The 20,070-nt window shown below is 41.0% G+C and overlaps 1 protein-coding gene across 1 annotated transcript in view; it reads right to left on the bottom strand.

The window, feature by feature from the left end:
• The window catches only part of PLBD1 (phospholipase B domain containing 1), a 37,457-nt gene extending 20,897 nt beyond the window's left edge, over nt 1–16,560 (bottom strand). The window contains exons 1-4 of the mRNA XM_027663732.1: nt 16,365–16,560; nt 10,508–10,727; nt 3,551–3,634; nt 1,516–1,654 (exon numbers count right to left, since the gene is read on the bottom strand). Of these exons, the coding sequence (XP_027519533.1) occupies nt 1,516–1,654; nt 3,551–3,634; nt 10,508–10,727; nt 16,365–16,443 (522 nt within the window). The 5' untranslated portion in view covers nt 16,444–16,560. The remainder of the gene's footprint in view (nt 1–1,515; nt 1,655–3,550; nt 3,635–10,507; nt 10,728–16,364) is intronic.
• Nucleotides 16,561–20,070: the final 3,510 nt, after the last annotated feature.

Below are 20,070 nucleotides of genomic sequence, written 5' to 3'. Positions count from 1 at the left end.
TACATACACAGGGAACATTTTTGGTTTGAATAAAAAGATATGGATCTCAATGTAAGTGATAATGTCCAAAGCTAAAATTGTGACTGGCATAGAAAAGAATCAAAATAAATCTCACCAACTGCTGCAGGAACATTTGGGAAAAGAAAAAAAAAATATACTCCCTGTATATAGTTCAAGAGTGGAAGACACAAATATTTCAGCCTGAACACATATCTGAACTTTCACTAAGTGCACTGTTTTTATATAGGCATGCTGATAAGGCCTCTAAAAAGAGGATAAAATTGCTCAGACACTCCAGAGGTCAGTGCTTTTTAGCATCAAATATACAGTTAAATAAGCAAGCATCAGGGAACACACCTTGCAAGTAGGACATGCCTATTACAATGAAATAACTCAGACACAACCTAGCACTTTCCCCTCTCCCCACCTGAATCTAAAAGATTCTGAAGCAGCCAAAAAAAAAAAATGATGAGCTTTGCAGGGCTCTTCAGATACAGGTAATACAAAAGGGAATTAATGAGTTCTTCTCCTAGAAAGTCAAGGTTTCTAGTATTTTCCCCTATAAACTCAGGTCCTCAGGATGGATCATTGCTGTGAACACCTTTTTTTTCCAGTTTGAGCTGAGTCCCCACTCACAAAAGTCCGGGAGTAAATTCTATGCAAGAAAGATGTACACTTTACTAAAATGCAATTGTTTACAATTCAGGACTCCCAGCTCCTCAAAATTCTTGGTATAGTTAAACCTAGACAAAAAGGGTCAACTACAATTACTCAAGTCCTCCCTCTCACACCGAAAAATCTATTAGACATTAGACTTTAGGACAGCATATGCTCTACAGGAGTTAAAGGACCTCTGCTATTACATGCAATCTGATGATCTGGAAAACAATTCTAATTCAATTTAAAAAAAAAAGGGGAACAAAAAACCCAACCCAACAACAAACCACCACTAAACAAAACCCCCAAACCAATCCCACTTGGCCTGTCACAGCATTGACCATGTATTTTGTAACCATATGTTTTGGAGACTTAAGAGACAGAAAAATAAAAGACATCTAGCACTATAAAAAAATGGAGAGGCTTTTAGAATTTCAAATCTGATGCTTGGAAATATGAACAGAAGGTTTAATATACTCCCTACGTGCTGATTCATGCTGTTGTAGGTACTCTGTATACCCAGAGGGTCATTTGCTCAATAACAATTGTAAAGTGACAGCAACAAGCACTTTAAAAGTGTCTGTCCTTCCAACATTCACACATGGATACAAAAGCCACTCCCAACCTAATGAGTCCAGGGTTCCAAGTCCACTGCAAAGGATCTGTGGTTATGTGACCCAAATGCTCAGTCACATTATCTACATTGAACAGCCACTAAAGATTTTGTAGACTGGCATGCAGAATGAGTGCTTGCCACTAAGTATCTACTTTTTATTTTTAGACAGCAGATTCCCTTCTCCCATGTTTGTCCACTGACATCCCATCCCCAGCTACTGAAAAAGAGATGCATAGTCTTACTGTTTGTTTATGTAGTTTAGCCCACTCGAAGGCTCCCATGTACAGACCATCCAACTGTGCAATAATATAGCCAGCATGCCTCCAAAATGGGTCATCCTTATTATTTCTGATTTGCTGTCTTGTCCATTGATCTTGCTTCCTGCAGAGGAACAAACAGGTTGCGGTTTTCTTGGGGTTTTTAGAGTGCAATTGATAATGCAGGGAAGGGACAAATATATTATGACTCAGATGATCCAACCTTACTAGTGTTTTGAGGCAAATCATACTTTGGAAATCCTGCAGATATAAACATTACATCCTCCATGTGTAAAGGTTCATGCAACATATCCTACCATCACATGCTTCTACCAGTCTTTAGTATCAAAGAATGAGTTGGACTTCACCTTTGTGGCAGACTTTGCTACAGGAAGTCTAGCATCCCCAAAGAGTCAGTAAAAGGAAACAAGCATTTGATAGATCAGATGAACCATTCCCTTTTAAATGCCTATTTAAGAACAGAAACAGACTGACAATTGAAGAGCCTAGCTCTCTCCCTTATTTACAAGTGCAATGAAGGCTTTGCTGATGGTGCTTAAACACTGCCTAAGAACCACTGTTATGCTCCTCTTAATAAAAGGTGGGAGGCCAAGCAACTATGCCATGTGGCAAATTCAGTCAAGAGCCAAATAATCCAGGTTTAGAGCATGAGGCAACACAAGCTGAACAGACTCTAGGGGCAGGAGCAGCCAATATTACAAGGATCTCTCAGAGTTCCCTCTATTGCTATGCACAAAGAGCCATAAAAGAACCCTTGGAAATCAGGATGAGATTCTGGTCTCTTCTATCCTCCTGTATCTATCCATCCAGCACTATGTAAAGTAGCAAAATAGAGAGAACGAACCTGTCAAGGAAGTAAACTCTTCCAGCGGTATATGGATGATTAAACCAACCAGACTTAGCTTTCTAGAAGCATCAAGATGCAAGAAGTATGTTGGAGGAAACAGGGATATGGTCAGAGTATTCAGGGCTAAAGACTTCCAAGAGAGTGTAGCAACTCATATTGCAAAACTACTATAAGGCAGTGATGCTTTATTTTTTTTTGAGGATATATGCAATAGAAAAATGATGCAAGGTCACCTAGTATTGTCCCCCTCCATCCAACAATGCATTTTAGGGAATAAAACTGCTGAGTCATTCTGGGAAAAAAAAAAACATACACATTGCTATGGTAGCTGTCAGATTTTTCTCACAAGGAGGAGCACAGCAGTGCTGAAGAATAATAGCAAGGGAGCGCTAAGACTTTTTTGCCTACCTTTTGGATAAGCTAAAACCAATCAATTTTATATATGTACACCAATAACAGAATTAGTCAGATATATCACCCCTTGCAGAAAGCACAAAACAAGGGATAAATGGAAAAAAATAGTCCCCGGAACTGACAGTTTCACAGAAGTATTTGTAATGGAAAAAACCATAAGTATAAGGAGATAAAATAGTTGTTAATCAGAGCTGAGTTTTCCAGTACCTGGCTTGGTTCTTCTCCCACTTCTGGTTTCCCAACAGTGTAGCTGCATTATTCAAGCAGAATTACTTTTGATTTATACAGCTGAAGAGAAAAGTGAGTCAGGACTTTTCTGATTAGAACAGAATTTACATCAGTGGTAGAATAAGATACTAACCTAACAGAGGAAGAAAAGGATACACAATGCTAAAAAGATTAAGGTGCTAGGAGACCACTGTTCAGTAACATTCAAAATACCAGCTTTTTAGAAAAGGATTTTTACTAGAATGACCTTCAGAATTCATTGACATTATCCACACCCTTTTGTAGCAATGGTTTCAAACATTTATTTGAAAGAATCAGCATTGAGGAAGAGTATATGCCCCTCTTCATGTATACTTTGAATTTCTTTTAATAATAATGACATTCAATCAGAAGGAAAGGAAACATATATTTTCTTTATCCCAATAGGAAGAGAATAAAAACACCTTGAAAATTCTGTCACCCTCCAACTCCAAGTCTTGAATAATTTATTTTTATTAATTAAATACGTACGCCATAAAATTCTGAACTCCACTTCGGACGGTGGGATTCTTAATTAACTGTGGGTACATATTTGCAGCATGGTCATACATGTGCCTGAAAGAATAAGAGTAGCAGGAGTTATTCTTTTGCATCTTTCCTTCCTTCAATTTATCAACCCATTGATCAACAATGACAGCATTGACAGACAAGCAACACAGTCCACAAAGTAAGCTTTTCCTACTCGCAGAAATTACTCCAGTGTATGACAAACAGCAAAGGTAACACAAATGGATTGTTGAAATTTAACTTAAAATGAATGACCTTGTCAATGCCTGCTCAAACTGCTGCACAATGCAAAGATAAGCAAGAATGAGACTGAACTACTTCATAGCAAAACTGCACATTCAGGGAATATTTGTAGGCCAGAAGCATCTTGAAAGCATTAGCACATTAATTCAAAGCACAACAAAAATAGATTTCTGGAAAGCTATTCTATTTGGAACCAAAAAACCCACAAGGGTATAGATAATATAATTTTCCAATTCAGCAATTTCATTATTTGGAGAGATAATTTCAGCATGATACCTAGCAGGTTTTACTTGCCATTAACCATGTGCCTTCCTTCCCCATTTTAAAGTGTGTATAGAATCACAGAATATTCTGAGTCCAAGGATCAAGTCCAACTCTTAAATGAATGGGCCCAAGGGATCAAACCCACAATCTTGGCATTACTAGCACTATAAGTTGATCCTATATGTTCCCACAGAAACTCCCACTCATGCCAGCCCTAAACAGATTCAGCTTTATGGAGACTAAAATTCTTGTGATTTTTTTTTTATTTGGGTAGCCATTTCATCCCCATTAGCTAATAGAAACAAAAGTTGAAAGGTTTTGTTGGTTAGTTGGTTAGGGCTTTTTTGTTTGTTTTGTTTAAGTCCTTCAGGATGAAATCAATTACCAAAAATGCTCAAGAATCCAGATATTAAAGTCATCCTTCCATTTTACGTGAAATGTAATTGTTTGATTCAAACCAAAACAGAAATTCAACATTTCTTAATTTTGGGTCAAACTTAACTAATTCTTTTTCTTCAGTCACTGATTAAATTTAAAAATAAAAAGGGGGAAATCAGCAGAGAATTATTTCGCTGAGGTCTGGAGTTGATAGATACAGAACTTCATCAATCATCAGTAAATTTATCTCCTACCAATGCTGAGAGAAAGAAAACAGCACTGAGAAACAGATACCAGCCTCAAGGTAAGCACATGCCAGCAGGACAGAATTCCAATAGCAAATCTCATGAGAGCAGCTTTCTCTGGGAGGGATGCAGACAGGAGCTCTTCCCAGTTTCCCTCAGGGGATAATTAGAGAATACAGACAGATGACTGAATGTTTTGCTGATGATTAGAGAATAATCCACTGATCTTCTCCACTATTTCTTTCCTTTGCCCCATTCCCAGATGATTGCATGAACTTGATTGCATGACCCTGCTGCTTCTTATCTTAGCTCTGGTACCATTCTCACTACCAAATGTAATTGTTTGCACACATTCAGACAAAACATTAACCGAGCAAAAATGTGAATTATTTTTCTGGTAGTTTGAATTAGGTTGTTATACCAACAGATGAGCAACAGAGCTGGTGCAAAAAGACAGCTCTATACTGTGTTAGTAGATTAACTGATGCATGAAAGGGCAGACACAAGTTGAGGGATCTGTGGAGAGAGGTGCTGGGGCAAGAGAGAGGAGCTTTCAGCAGCTTTACACCATTACACCTTTCATGAAACTGCAGCTACAGCATTAATTTTAGTTCTAGAGTTTCCTATCTTCCACGTAACACAAGACTACATGACATAATCATAACCTACTTCTTGAAGAGGATAAGAAAGTTGAAGAGACAGATCAATATTCTCCACCTCTGCAAATTCACAGAGAATTCACCAAACAAAAATCCCAAGTAATTTTAGGAAGGAAATTAGAGCTTAGCCTACTCCATGCTACAAATCAGAGCACTCATGTCACTAATGTGGAGCAAACAGCACGAGTTGGTTCACCTGGCAGATGGTCATTTAGTGATTAGAAGCAGTTACACAGCTAGGATACTGCTCTAACCACTGCCTAGGCCAGGACAAATGATCAGGCTTCCAGACTCAACCATCAGCTCTACTCCCTATTTTGCACTCAAAGGTTATGCAATACAGGCAGATTTTACAGTAGCATTATCTTTAAGCTGTAATGACTGATGTAGAGGTTGGGTTAGTTCAGAATCAAGGGACTGAAAACAGCTTCTTTAATGGCTTTCTTGTATATGTTAACAGGGGACAGACAACTCCTGGTATTGATTGGGATTTTTTTAATAACCAATGTTATCACGAATTTTTCCCCTAGTTGCTCTCTATAATATTTTTGCTTTAACAGAGCTTCTGTGTGCATGGCCAGCATGTTTTTTAAGGGTATTGTTCTCTGAAGTAAATTGGATCATTTTAGTAAGGTAGGGCTTTGCAACTACATCTGAAGCCAAATGCAAGGTAATTACAAATCTGAGACAAGAATTCAAAGCCTAAAAACAGAAAAGCAGAGCCCTGCTTCTTCAAATTACTGAGGAAGATGACAGGATTCAGGTCAGCTGAAGCTGTATCAGAAAAGAGTAAAATTAATGCCGCTTCAAATTTAAAATACTGCTCTTGGGCCCCTGGCAGACCCCCACTGGAGCTATTTAAAATAATGTCACAGATTTGGATGTGCTCTGCCACTAAGTAAAGTAAGGCCTCATTAACACTTCTCTGTTTGCAATGGAGAAAGAGAATTCATACCTAAGAACACCAGAGCAAGTATCTTTGGCTGGATGATAGGACTGGACCTTACAGAGGGGTGAGAGACCGGGGATAAAAACAAGTGTCTGGATCCCCAGACACTACAGACACTAGGATTCAATTTATCCAACCCCTAATGCTGCAGCTACAGCATTAATTTTAGTTCTAGAGTTTCCTATCTTCCACATAACACAAGACTACATGACATAATCATAACCTACTTCTTGAAGAGGATAAGAAAGTTGAAGAGACAGATCAATATTCTCCACCCCTGCAAATTCTCAGAGAATTCAGCAAACAAAAATCCCCAAACATATAGCTACTATCTGAATCAGGTGCCAACATTAGAAAAATGAAGCATGCTCTAGAAAAGGTTTATGTTTCTACCATCACTGGAAAACTGGTCTGACTAGATGAACTATCGCTTTTTCTCCAACAGACCTATACAGCTAGAGATGAGATTAATTTTTCCTGAGTAATCTCACATAAAACAGTTGTAGCATACTTCATATTCTGCATATTTATTTTTTTTTTTAGTGTGGTTGTTTTACAGTCTGCTTAGGTTCCTACTAAGGACAAAGCATATGTTTTTAAGAAAGGTACTTGGTCACTCTTTTGCTTACATGATAAGGCCTAGCTGTGTCTTAAAACTCTCCTTCATGCCCTAAGGTGTAATGTGAGAACTACGCTAGCTGAGAATTCCTGAAGGTCTCCAAATTGCAGGCACTGTCAAGCCGCAGCTCCTGCTCACCCAACAGCTTCTGCAGGAACCTGTGCTTCAACCTGGGATCAAGCACACAACCTTTCCTTCCTATTAATGCATCACATCAGAGCTCTTCCTAGTAGGATTTCAGGGTGAGTCATTACCGCATATGGATGCAAGACAGCTGGACACCTTGGAGTTAAGACAACAGGTAACCATGTGCTAAAGGCCTCTTCAATTACCAAGCATACCCAATGTTTTCACATTGGAGGGCTGTGCCTGAGCCACCTGAGGTGCTTGTACAGGCAGCTGACACAGGAGTCTTCACTCCAGCAGCTAAGTGGCTGTCAATGCAAATAGAGCCTTCCCCAAAGCTAAACACATATTTACAGTCTCCCTTGTTGTTACCAAGTCCTTCAAAAGGAAGGTTGAGCTGAGTGCAACTACTGTGGGCACCAATGTGTGCAAAAGTGGAATGAGAATGTTTAGAGACATCTTCTCATAAGGGAAGTTGTGATGGTGTTGGAGAGTTTCCCTGAAGAGAGGCTGAATGGGCCAAGAAGTCCGATGGGAATAGAGTTACAGATTGAGAAAGGCTGTTTCCTGGTGTTACTTCAGAAGACTTAACTGTCCCAAAGATAGAACTTCTGCCTGCATATTAATTAGGATCCTGTGAATTTCTAGGCAAGATGAAGGAGAAATGGAGCTCTGAGAGCAATATTAACATCTGCAGACTTAGAGAGTTCTCACTTCTGTGATACAGGAAATTGCAAACACAGCGTATAAAAGGATTCATTAGTTGCAGTTTGCCAAATAAAAATCTACCAAGGTCGTGCAGCTAAAACCTGAAGCAATAAGGTTCTCTGTCTTCTCAAAGGTCAAGAGAGTACATCACTAATTCATCTCTGCTCCTTAGTTGAAGCATTTTCAAAAGGTATTCTTAGTTTACAGAAAAACCTTCTTTGTCCAAAATAGCTTTATATGACCTGACAGGAAAAGCTTATGTTCATCACCCCCAGTGAGAAATATGCTTCCACTGCATTTACAGATGTACAACGGGGCAAAGACATAGCAAAAAACCCAAATTCAAATGGTATGTATAATATTTGATAGTCATTTTAGTGATGGTAAGCATTTTCGGGTCTTGCACTTGTCAGAGGATTTCTCTGTGGATTTTCTCAAAAAGTTTCCCCAGAAAAGAAAGGCTTTAGCTACTTCTGGTTTTGTATCTTAACTCACTCTCGCACTTAATCTCCTTTAAAACAGTTGAATTTCCCATTTTGTTTAAAAGCCAAAGTCTCAAGCCCTACTTTTCCACATTGATACAAACCCTCAGCTTCAATTCCATAGACTTTAAGATCTCTGTTCATTACTATTTCTGCTATATTCACTTCTCTACAAAAGGCCACCCAGTGCTGGTAGCCCTACAGCAACAACAGCCAGGGCTAGGAACCAACCTCCGTAAGCACCTGACCTGGAGAAGGTGAAAGCCTTGAGCAGAATAATTTGCATAATTTCACTTCTGTGAATCTTCATTTAACACCCACGGGGAAAAAAAAACCCAAGGGGGAAAATCTCCTTCCTCTAAAACTCAGCATAGACTAAGACAGCAAATAAGCCTCTGCAGACACTGTTTCACATTCAAATCACATTTAAAGCAACAGGCACATACTTATGTTTGTTTAAAAGCCAGGAAGACACATAAATCTACTGTGGAGGCAGAAGAGCAACAGGGTATGAGTTGTTGCTACTAGAACACTACCTGACATCTAATGGGGCTTAGCATGGCCTGAGTTACCTATAGTATGACAAAGCTTAAGCTTAATCATTTAAGAGATTAATACACCTAGGTAAAGCCTTAATGAAAAAAATCTGTTGAGTAATATCCAATTTTAACAATATTCTAAATGTTATGCTAGCATCGCCCAGATCCAGACATAGTTTACATAAATTGATTGAATAGCACAAAACAGGAACCTCTCAAGCCAAATAATCCAACAATATACATTCAGATCTCTCATGTATTTCATTTTCATGTATTTCATGTATTTTCCTGCCTGGAGTACAGGTTGTGTGCTCAAAACTCTAGGATTCCTTTACTCTTCCTCTCAGAAGTGTTTTGTTTTTGACAAGTATTACTTTATTAAATTTCCCTAGCATGCTTCCAGAGACTTAGCCGCCTCACCAGCAGAGACTTATTAGAGTGACATTATCATGTGATCAGAGAACTATCCGTAAGTATTAACTGATCTTAAATTATCTTCTTAATTAATATTATCTTATCCAGAAGCCATATCTGACAAACATTCACACAACCTTCCCTTGCTGACCTGTCCAACGCAGTCTGTGGTTATTTATTTCAGTGTTCTGAAAGCAAAGCTGACAAAGCCAAATTCATGTCACTGCAGCCATCACAAACCTCTCCCAACTATTCCCCAGCCATGCATCAGAATTTTGGAATTTTTCTTTTCCTCTGTCAACTTAGTCATAGGAAAAGATGATGCTGGTTGAACAACAAGCCACGTGTGATGTTCTTAGCTACATCACCAGCTACACAGAATCATTTAGGCTGGAAAAGACCTTTAAGATCATCAAGTCCAACCTAGCACTGCCATCTACTACCAGTGAGTATTTCATAGTGTCATTCTGTCTTGCAACTGAGTCAAGGAAAGAACAAGGTATGGTTTGGGGATTATTTTTTTTGGTTGGCTGTTGTTTGGGGCTATGTATTTTGGGTTGGGGGGGATTTTTTATTTAATTTTGTTTTATCTTGGGGAAAAAAAACCCTGCTCTGGAATCATAAAAAGTACAAAATTCAGACAGTTTTCATAGTGGGAGAAATTCAGTCCCTCAGGGCTTTCAGGAGAACACTGACCCTTCTGGACATACACCAGACTGCCTTCAGGTTTATCAGTATTTTTTTTTTTTTTTTTTTTAAGTTGGCCAAAACAACTTGCCATGCTGTGAAGTTTTGGTATCTGCTCCCCAGCAGTTTCTTGACAGTGTTTGCTGAAAAAGGAAGCCCTGCAGACCTTGCTAGCAACATTTCTCCCTGACTGATCTGCTCTCAACTGTCTCATCTACTGTTGGTCAGTCACCTAACCACATGCTGGGGAAGTAAGGACTTTTCTCGCTACTCCTTTTGCAATTATTTACAACACAGGGCTTATGCACTTCCTTACACATACACTATTTTGTGATTACATTAGTCAGTAACATAGATGCAGTACTCATCTATCTCACCGAGGTGTTAGGAGAGCCTGCAGAATGAGAAGCGGAAGGCATTTTTGATCCCATTATGAAGAAGCTATACCTCATGCCTGCTACTAATTAAAAGAACAGCATACAACTGCAAAATGTATGGTTGGTTTAAATGGATGGGTATTCAGGGAAATTAAAGAAAAGAAAAAAACCTCACAAGTACAGAAATCCACTTGAAGTGTCATTAATTGAGTTGCTTCCTGAGATACTTACGGAGCTGTGAGATAGCCTTCCAAGAAGCCAGCAGCATACATGATATCTTCATTGCTTAAGGTCTGACTGCCATAGCCTGCTCTGATCTCCAGGACGCCCCAACCTGTTGTCTGTATACTGTTGTTGTAGAAACCATAAGCATCTCCACTCCTGTCCAGTGTGTTCCTGACCTGAAGTGTTTTTTCAGCTTTATTCCAGTACACAGTTGCATAGCGGATTTCTGTGGTGGAGAAGAAAGGGGGCAAGGGAAACAAACAAACATAAGTAGGTATTTCCTATCCAATACTGAAATGTCAAGGCGATATTTTGGCAATTTAAAGAAGTTAATTTTACAGCTCTCCATCACGTTTAGTTCTACCGTGGAGATCAACACTAATGTTAATGAACTGAAAAAAGGCATGAGAACCAACTGGAGCTTTACAAAACCTTACAACTAAATATTCTCATGTTATTCTTCTGGACACTATCTACAACTCTTTCAGTGTACAGCTCCAACATAGCTGAGTGTTGACATAAAATTCAGAAAAGAATTTCCTTACCTGGTCCAGAAAACAATCTATACAAACCTTACTGAAAACAACTTTAGAAGACAGCATGCCCTAGGAACTGCAAAGGATTATAAGTTCTTGTTGACTTTCTTTTCCAGCTACAGATTCAAAAAATTGCAAAAGTTTTCAAAACTGACTTTCTGGGCAACTAATCCTGGAGATGGCATAACAGAAGCACTAAGACTTAGTGGATCACACGCTTAAAGACAAAAGCACCACACATATGCAATCCTTTTTAAGACACACAATGCCCATCACCCATCTGGAACAGAATCAATCCCAAGTGTAAAATGAACAGGAAGTAAGGGCACTAGACTGCTCAGAGTTCCACTTGGACTGCTGTTTTAAGAAACATACTGATGTTTTAATCCTGCTGAGCTGAAGAACAAGGAGAAAGGTACACTGCTTTCCAAAGCAGCAAACAAACAAAACCCCAAAACCCCACACCCTACAATTTTAATTGAACCTTCCCTAAAATGGAACATTATTACATTAGCTCTTTATTCAAGAGTGATCGAATCACTAACACAGTATTTTATGTGAAAAGAGTTTAAAAATTGTGAGTCAGAGTTCCTAGAATTATTTGAAAAGTTTTAAGGGATAAACTCAGAGACAGTCCCTCTGAATGGCTGTACAGCCCTCTGGTCTATCACCAGTAAACTTGCTGAGGGTACACTCTGTCCCATTGCTGAGGTCATTAAGGAAGATGCTGAACAGTATCAACCACTGGCATATACCACTTGTTACCAGTCTCCAGCCAGACTTTGTACCACTGCACACTAGGTCAGTCTTCATGATATACTAGAGACACTTCTCATGGTAACAGAAGACACATTAGCAGAAAAAGAATTTTAGTAGTGAAAAAACTTTGGGTTTTCCCCCATTCTATGAAAAGAAATGTTACATGAATATTTAGAGATTAAGTCATTTCAGGGACTTGGAACACAGTATTTAAAAACATGTTTTTCATCTGCCAGGTACTAAGGCTATTTAAAGGACTGAAACATGACAGACTTTGGGTAACTCTTCAAGCAGCTAGGTGCTTAGTTTTCTGTTGTCTCCTTAACTATCTTCTAGTAATACATGCAGTAATTTCTACTTTAGGTTAAGGGTAAACATGGGAATCACACAGACTGAAAAATCTGTAAGCAGAAGAACAGGCTGATAAGGTTCATCACTGGAGAGAGGTGAAGGTCACCTCACAAAGCTAAAGCTTACACAGCAAAAAAGTCAGGGAAAGGGAGGTCCTGAGAAGAAGTGGTGCAAGGGGTCAGTGCAGAATACAACGTGCCTGTCCAGCAGCAAATGGAAAGGCTGATTCCAACCAAGAGGCCCACTGCAGGGCAGAGGAGAGACAGGCCATGTGCCCAGTACACAAAGATGTTGAGGAATGGGTAGAAAGAGCAAGAACAAAGCAAGGCAAAGCATGATCATCTTCCCATCTCTTCAGGAGGTTGTAGAAAGGTGGCAGGAAGTCAACAGGAACCAGGGCAGCTGGGTATTGTTACTACTGCCCACGAACTAAATAGGTATGTCAGAGAAACTTTCTTCTGCCTAAAGCAAAATAGCTGTTCCTTTCTTTTGTAAAAGAAAGTTGATGCCAATGCCAGACAGACCTATCTGACACAGGTACTCTAACACGGCAGGCTGGGTTTCTTTGTTTTATGCTCTGCCAGAGCATGAACATGCAGAGCTATTTTCAAAAGTCAGAACAAACTTTTCAATTACCCTTGGAGTTTGCCCTGCCCCAAATTCACTACATGACAAATTTAAACTGAAGAAAATCAGGACTCAAAGAGGATGGGAGAGGAGGGGAAACATTAAATTACAGGATAATTTCCAACAAACCTTTAGAGGCCCTTAGAGGAATAGCATCAAGGTAGCTGTCATAGACATAGTTTAACAATAATGCTGGAAAACACTATTTCCCATTACTGACTCTTTTTTTTCAGTCACTCATCATCTCATCTCACCTTGATGCAGTTGGAGTTGAAACAACAAGCTTATAAATTTGTGTACATTTCAAATACACTTACCCCTCAGTGTAATCAAAGCATTTGCTATCACCTACTCTGTTACAATTTTGTTGTGTTCATCTAAATGAGCAGGGCTACCTTTGCCAAGAAAACTGAAGAACAGTATGACACAGAACTGAAGTACAGTATGGAATACAGATACACAAGAAGCAACTGCATATTTCCAAACAATCCTGTTTGAGTTCTGAAACAAAAGGAGCCTTTACCTTGAATAATACTGGCATTCTTATATTTATTTTTGGAGGCTGAGGCAGGGGCCCTAGCATCTCTTATCCCAGCAGCTGTGTTGGTAAATTCTTGCATATAAATCAAATGCAACATCTCCATGAACCTACAAACCATCCTTTTATAATCAAAGTTAAGACTTCAGAGTGTGCAACCTATTAGGGCTCCGAAGAAAAAAAAAAAAAAAAGATAATGTGTGACTATTCCATAACAGTGTTGCTTGGAATACTATAAATAACACACCGAAGAACACAGTATTTACTGCAATGAATGAGTCAAAATCCCAGGGGATAGGGTAGGTCAGTGGAATCATCCTTTCCATCCCTGCAATGAGCCAGCCAGGAGAACTGCACAGCATCAGCAATACACAGTTCTAGCACAACCACCAGTGCACTGCGTGGTGGGAGAGAGAAGCGGAAAAGTGCAATGACAGAACAAGTTTGGAAATAAGAGTTTCTTTTCCTTTCTGCAGTCAGTAAGGACTGGAGGAAAGCCTCCCTCAAACTGTCTGCTTTTAAAGATACATCAAATTTTCTGTTAAATACATATCCACAAGATATCACTCTTCTGTTTCACTGAAAACTAGTTTTGCATCACTTTGAAATACAAAAAAGTCTAGAACAAATTTACACATCTGTACATCTCCTACAACTAAGATTCAGTAGTAAAGATTATATTATCACAGTGCAGAATTTAAATGGTTCAGGTCAACCTGAAATAAAGATGTTTCCATTCAATTTTGTAATTTGATAGAGCTTGGCCTATATTCCCATTAAAAATTTTACAGAATCATAGAATGGCTTGGATTGAAAGGGACCTTGAAGATCATCTAGTTCCAAATCCCATGCCATGGGCGGGGACACCCTTCATTAGACCAGGTCACTCAGGGTTCCATCCAACCTGGCCTTGAACACATCCAGGGATGGGGCATCCACAGCTTCTCTGGGCAACCTGTTCCAGTGCCTCACCACCCCCACAGTAAAAAACTTCTTCTTAACATCTAATCTAAACCTGCCCTCTTTTCAGTTTGAAACTACTGCCCCTACATGCCCTTGTAAACAGTCCCTCTCCCTTCTTTTTATAAGCCCACTTCAGGTACTGGAAGGCCACAGCGAGGTCTCCCCAAAGCCTCCTTTTCTCCAGGCTGAACTACCCCAGCTCTCAGCCCATCTTCATAGAGAGGTGCTCTAGCCCTTCGATCATCTTTGTGGCCTCCTCTGGTCCTGCTCTGACAGGTCCATGTCTTCTTTTTTTTTTTTTTTAAGAACCATCCTTTTAACTATTTAAAAAAGGCTGTATACATCTAAAGGACAATTGAAATTTCAAAATACAGTTATGACTGGAATCCATTACAAAACAAATATCAAGTACTTCAGGGCTTCTTTAGAGATTAGGTTAAATCACATAAGAAATTAGCATGAAGTCCAGTAATTTTCAAATAAAGGAGTAAATGCTTTCTTGATCTGCTTGAATATAAGCTATTTGTGTTTCCTATTCTACTGGCCTTAATTCATTCTATTTCCTCGTGCATTTCAGGTCTAAGTAATTTTTCAATTTGCTTCCAACAGGCCTGTCATTATTTGAAGCCTAATCCCCTGATTTGTGCTTACATCAGAGAAAAGCAATATTCAAATGTGAACTATCAATTAAGAGTTTCAGTCTTGTATGGTTTTCATGTTCACAAGGATACTTACTCGTAAAGCTTAGCTAACACAACAGATTTGCCAAAACAGTTATAGGTCCCCAGTACAGGTCAACCACAGAGGAAACAAAAATAATCGTTCAACAAGTAGCTTTACTAACCTCGGAGTACCTCAATTTAAGCCATTTTTATTAAAGAACATTCTCTAGAAACAGTTTCCAAACTGTATGATGAATCTTCAAGGCATTCAAAATGCTGAAGAACAATGAACCAAATAAAAAAAAATAAGGAATCTAGACAATTCACAATGTTGAAAGCTATGTTTACTCCATTAAACAGCCTAAAGGCATTTCTATTTGCTCCTTAGTAGTTTTCTACCAGTACTTCAATTATGATGTTAGTTTCAGCTAATACCCAATTGATTTCTACTTCATACCTGAAATTTACTTCCAATTCCTTTGAATGATTCACAGCTGACCTCTCTATCCTGCTAATGTAGTACTGAAGTGTTTGCCAATTCAGGTAGAATTTGAAAACTAGGTCTGCGAGATGAAGTGGGACTGTCCAGAAAATTACATGCTTGTAACATTTTGCAAACATTGAAACAACTGTTAGCTAAATTTCTCCTTGTTTTGTGGCAATTAATAAATTAACTCGGAAATTCCCAAATGATAAGCACGTAATCCAGCCCTTAAGACCTTCACTGAAAGCAGCAGAAGAGGGAGATATCGTGTCCCTTCCAACCCAAACCATTATGTGATTCTCTAAGAGATCCAAAACACAGACCAGACCTATATACCCAACAAGCCAGCACTAGTCACAAGTCACAGCATGCTGTAGGCCACAGCAAAGCGTCCATCCTAAATGATTCCCATGGCCGCATACTACATGGAAAGCCAGCACTGGTGGGAGCTCAAGGTAACTTCCCATCTGTTGGATTCCTTAGTTTGGTTCCTCTTCTGGGAACTGGGAAGACGTTTAGGAAGCGCCAGCACCGAACACCCACGAGGCAGCCCGGCCGCCCCTGCCCGGCCGCCGGGACACGAGGTGCTCCCGGAGCAGCGCGTGAAGCACCAGACCCCGCCCGGCCTGCGGGTCCCGCCGCGGGAAGCGGGGACTTGGCGGCCTCGCACCCGCGTCCCAGGCAGCACGGGCAGGAGGCGCGGCGAGGAGCGGCCGCACCAGGCGGGGCGCGGAGCCCGGCGGGTCCCCCGGGCGAGCCGCGCTGCCTCCGCCGGAGCCGCGGCACAGCCCGGGCCGGGCTACCCTTACCTACCGCCGGACACCCCCGGGACGGGGGGCACTCGCGGGGCTCGGGCAGCCCGGCCCTCTCCCTCCGTCCTGCCCACCCCAGCGAGGGGGTTTCGTGCCGGCCGCCCCCCCCCCCCGAACCCCGCTCGCCTCACCTGCGCGGCCGCCCGCTGCCGCCCACAGCAGGACGAGCCCCCAGCAGTAGCGGCACACGCCGCCACCCGGCCGGACCATCCTGCGCTCCTGCGAACGCCGGGAGGCGGCGGGACTTTAAGAAGTTCCCTCGCTCAGGGCAGGTCTCGGCGCTGCTCCCGCCTCCTCCGGCGCCCGCCCCGGCCGCGGTGCCCCGTGCTGAAAGTGGCCCTGACGGGGCGACGGTTTTCCCCCGCGCCGGCCGCCGGGACATGCGTCGGAATGTGCCCGGGAGCCACCGGCATCTTTCTTGACCCAGTAGTTGTTTGGAGACAACTTTCTTGACCCAGTAGTTGTTTGGCTGGTGGCGGGGGTCACTCCTGGCCGAGGTCCGACCTCGCAAGACACTGAGGAGGGGGCCCCAGGCGAGCGCCTGCGGCGCCCTTGGGCTTCCAAACGGTGATTAACCAAAAAGGGGCGAAGCTTTATCAGGAAAGGCTTCCGAAAAGCAGCAGGAGTAGGGTGGTGTCTTGTCAAACTACGCGTTTTGCATCACAGGAAAGGCAGCTTTCAGCCCTGTTGGGAACAGCAACTGTCGTGTGTGTCCCAACAGAAAAAATGAGGGACAGACCTTTTCCTAGATTTTACAGGTAGAAACAACTTTCCATGGGGTTTTCCCTTGAACCCCATGGGTCCAGATCATTTTTAGGCACTGTTGTTGTCTGAACCCCATTGATTCAGGTCATCTTTTTGGCACTATCGTTTTGTCTCTTGCAGTGTTGGATATTCTACGACTGTCCTAAACCAGATATTATTTGGACTTTGTGTTTCAGTAATTGTTTAAGACAGCTCAAATTTGATACCGGTGCCTGTAATAGCCTCATGTAACAAGGTCACATGCCAACGAGTTCAGGCCTAGTAGCAAGCCTTGGCCTCAAGCCCAGGGTAAGAGCACTGAAACACCACTGCTGGCTGCAGGGATCCTTCCATACCCATCACTGCTTTGTTCTGAGCTGCTCTTACAGATAAGCATAAAACACAGTGCTGTTACTTTTTTTTTTGCCTTCCCAGTGAAAATTAACTTTTAAGTGTCTAATCATGAATGGATGGTGTGTTTGCTTTGGAGGAATATTTCCCAAAGTTTTTTCCAAATGAGAAACTCACCTCTGTCACATACTTCTCTCAGTTTGGCTATGCTGGTGAAGAAAAACAAAATTATATTTTCCATCGAATTCCCTATATAGGATTATAATGGGAGAAAAAAGTATTTAAAACAGGATTTGGAGTCATGTGAGAACTAGGACAGAGAACACAAATACATGATGCTGAAACAAGGTGAGTGTGGATGAGTGACAAGTGATGTTTCTCAGGGGTCACTATGGGGACTGGCGCTGTTTACCATCTTTGCCAGCAGCATGGGCTGGGCTTGAGTGCACCTTCATTGAGTTTGCTGACAATACCAAGCTGTGGTGCAGTCAACATGCTGGAGGGAAGGGATGACATATCCAGAGGAGCCTTGACAGGCTTGAGAGGTGGGTCTGTGTGAACCTATTTAAGTTCAACAAGGCCACGTGCAAGTTCTAGACATGGGGCGGGGCAATCCCAAGCACAAATACAAGCTGGCCAGAGAATGGATTGAGAGCAGGCCTAGAGAGAGACTTGGGGTGTTGGCCAACAAGAAGGTCCACATGAGCCAGCAGTGTGCATTTGCAGTCCAGAAGAGCCAACCATATCCTGGGCTGCATCAAAAGCAGTGTGGCGAGCAGGTCAAGGGAGGTGATTCTGCCCCTCTACTCCACTCTTGTGAGAACACACCTGGCTGTTTGGCCCCAAGAAAGACATGGACCTGTTGGACCAAGTCCAGAGGAGGGCCCCAAAGATGATCAGAGGGCTGGAGCACCTCTCCTATTAAAACAGGCTGAGAGAGTTGGGGTTGTTCAGCCTGGAGAACAGAAGGCTGCTTATAGCACCTTCCAGTACCTAAAGGTCCCTGCCAACCCAAACTATTCTATGATTCTATGTATGATAAAAATGAAGTGGGAAGGAATCTGAACATGACCCAAAGCTACAAAAGTCTTGTTGTGTGTTTGGAAAGGTTTGCTTCCACATGCTCCCGGACCAGGGATTCTCAGAAAACCTTTTTTGTGTGTGTGTGAGTTAAGTCCAAATGAATGGTGATGAAGCCAAAGTCCTTTCCACTTGGACAACAAAATTATTTCTCACACTAGGTTTTTAATATAACACTTCATTGCTTAAAAAAAAACAACTAGGAGAGGTGGATGACTGGACTTTCACGGATAGATTTCTGGTGGTAGAGCACTTTTTGATCTAACATTTGATAATAAAATGCAATGATAAGACATTGAATCTAAGACAGATTCAAACCAGAATTCAGGAATAATTTTTTTAAAAGAGTAGTCAAACTTGATTTTATTGTGATGTATAGGTGACAGATATGTGCAGGGACAGAACCATGTGGAAAACAAACCTATCAGAGGATGGGTCCATCAACTCATTGCTAAGGCAACTATTTATCTTCACAAAAAGATGTTAAATTTATTATCTGAAGAATGCTGGAAAGAGAAGGGCTGTTGCAAACTAAGCACTGTTTAAATTAATTGTCTCAGTCAATGTTAGCAGACATTTGCTCTAAAATAATTTGTTGAGGTGTCAAGGATGGAACCCATAAAACTCCTCTTTAAAAATTGACTTATTTCAAAGATCAGAACAGCTCTGCTTGAGATAGTAGTAGTAGTGGGATTCTTCAGGCTTGATGAGTCCAGCACTTGTCACTGCATTACAGCTACACTTGCTGAGCATATCAGATGCAGTAATAGCCCAGTGGTGCCCAGCAGCAGAGCCCTCACACCCAAGAATAGACAAAGCTTGTCGACTGGCACCACGAGGCAGGAAGTAGCAGGCTTTATACTTTCTTACTGTGCTGATGTTGTTTCTAATACATACCAGTTTTAGAATACCAATATTTTTTTCCTATTCTCCTCCAGATGAATGCTTTCATTAGGTCACAGACAGAAGATGGTGTGGTAGTAGTGCCAGTTCGAGTTTAAGATTGGTTACATATAATGTGAAAGCCATGGCTGTTGGTTACGCGTTTTCTGGTCTTTCTCTCTACTGTGCTCTTGGGTGTAGGAATTTACATTCATTAGGCAAGAGTACAAGCCCTTTGGCACCTCATTATTTAATTTTTCCAGGAATCTTTGCATTCCAGATCTGTTTACATCTACATTGTTCTTTTTGTGTGTGTGTGTTCTTACAAAGCCAATTTATATTGACAAAGAAGAAACACAGGAATTGGCTCACTCTTTTTAAATTTTTTTATGTTTACTTGAAAAAAATGCTGTTTAAAACCAATGATTTTGCACCAATTTTATTGTTTGAATACTGACCGATGTTTGACAATGGTGGAAGAATTAGCTCTGCTTTGAAAGCCACCAATGCACAAAAGGTCCTTGCAGAAGTTTCACTCAGTAGATGTTATTTCTTTATATGAATGCTGATTTTCTTTTACATGCGTTCCCTCTGCTTTTGTTGTTTTCTAAAGCTGTTTATTAATATAAATGCCATGATGTCAGTTAATGAGCGAGTCATTTGAGTAAAACCTGCTTGGTTGTGAAACTGCATCCAAAAGCTGAATTGAAAGATTCTGAGGTTAATAAATTCAGATAATTTTATTTCCTTAATTTCTGTTTCACTTCTGGTTTGGGGACA

The sequence above is a fragment of the Corapipo altera genome, unplaced genomic scaffold (assembly GCF_003945725.1).
Source record: "Corapipo altera isolate COAL_440 unplaced genomic scaffold, ASM394572v1 1, whole genome shotgun sequence".
NCBI lineage: Eukaryota > Metazoa > Chordata > Aves > Passeriformes > Pipridae > Corapipo > Corapipo altera.
The sequence above is the reverse complement of the archived record's forward strand: the minus strand, read 5'-3'. Positions and strand labels throughout refer to the sequence as shown.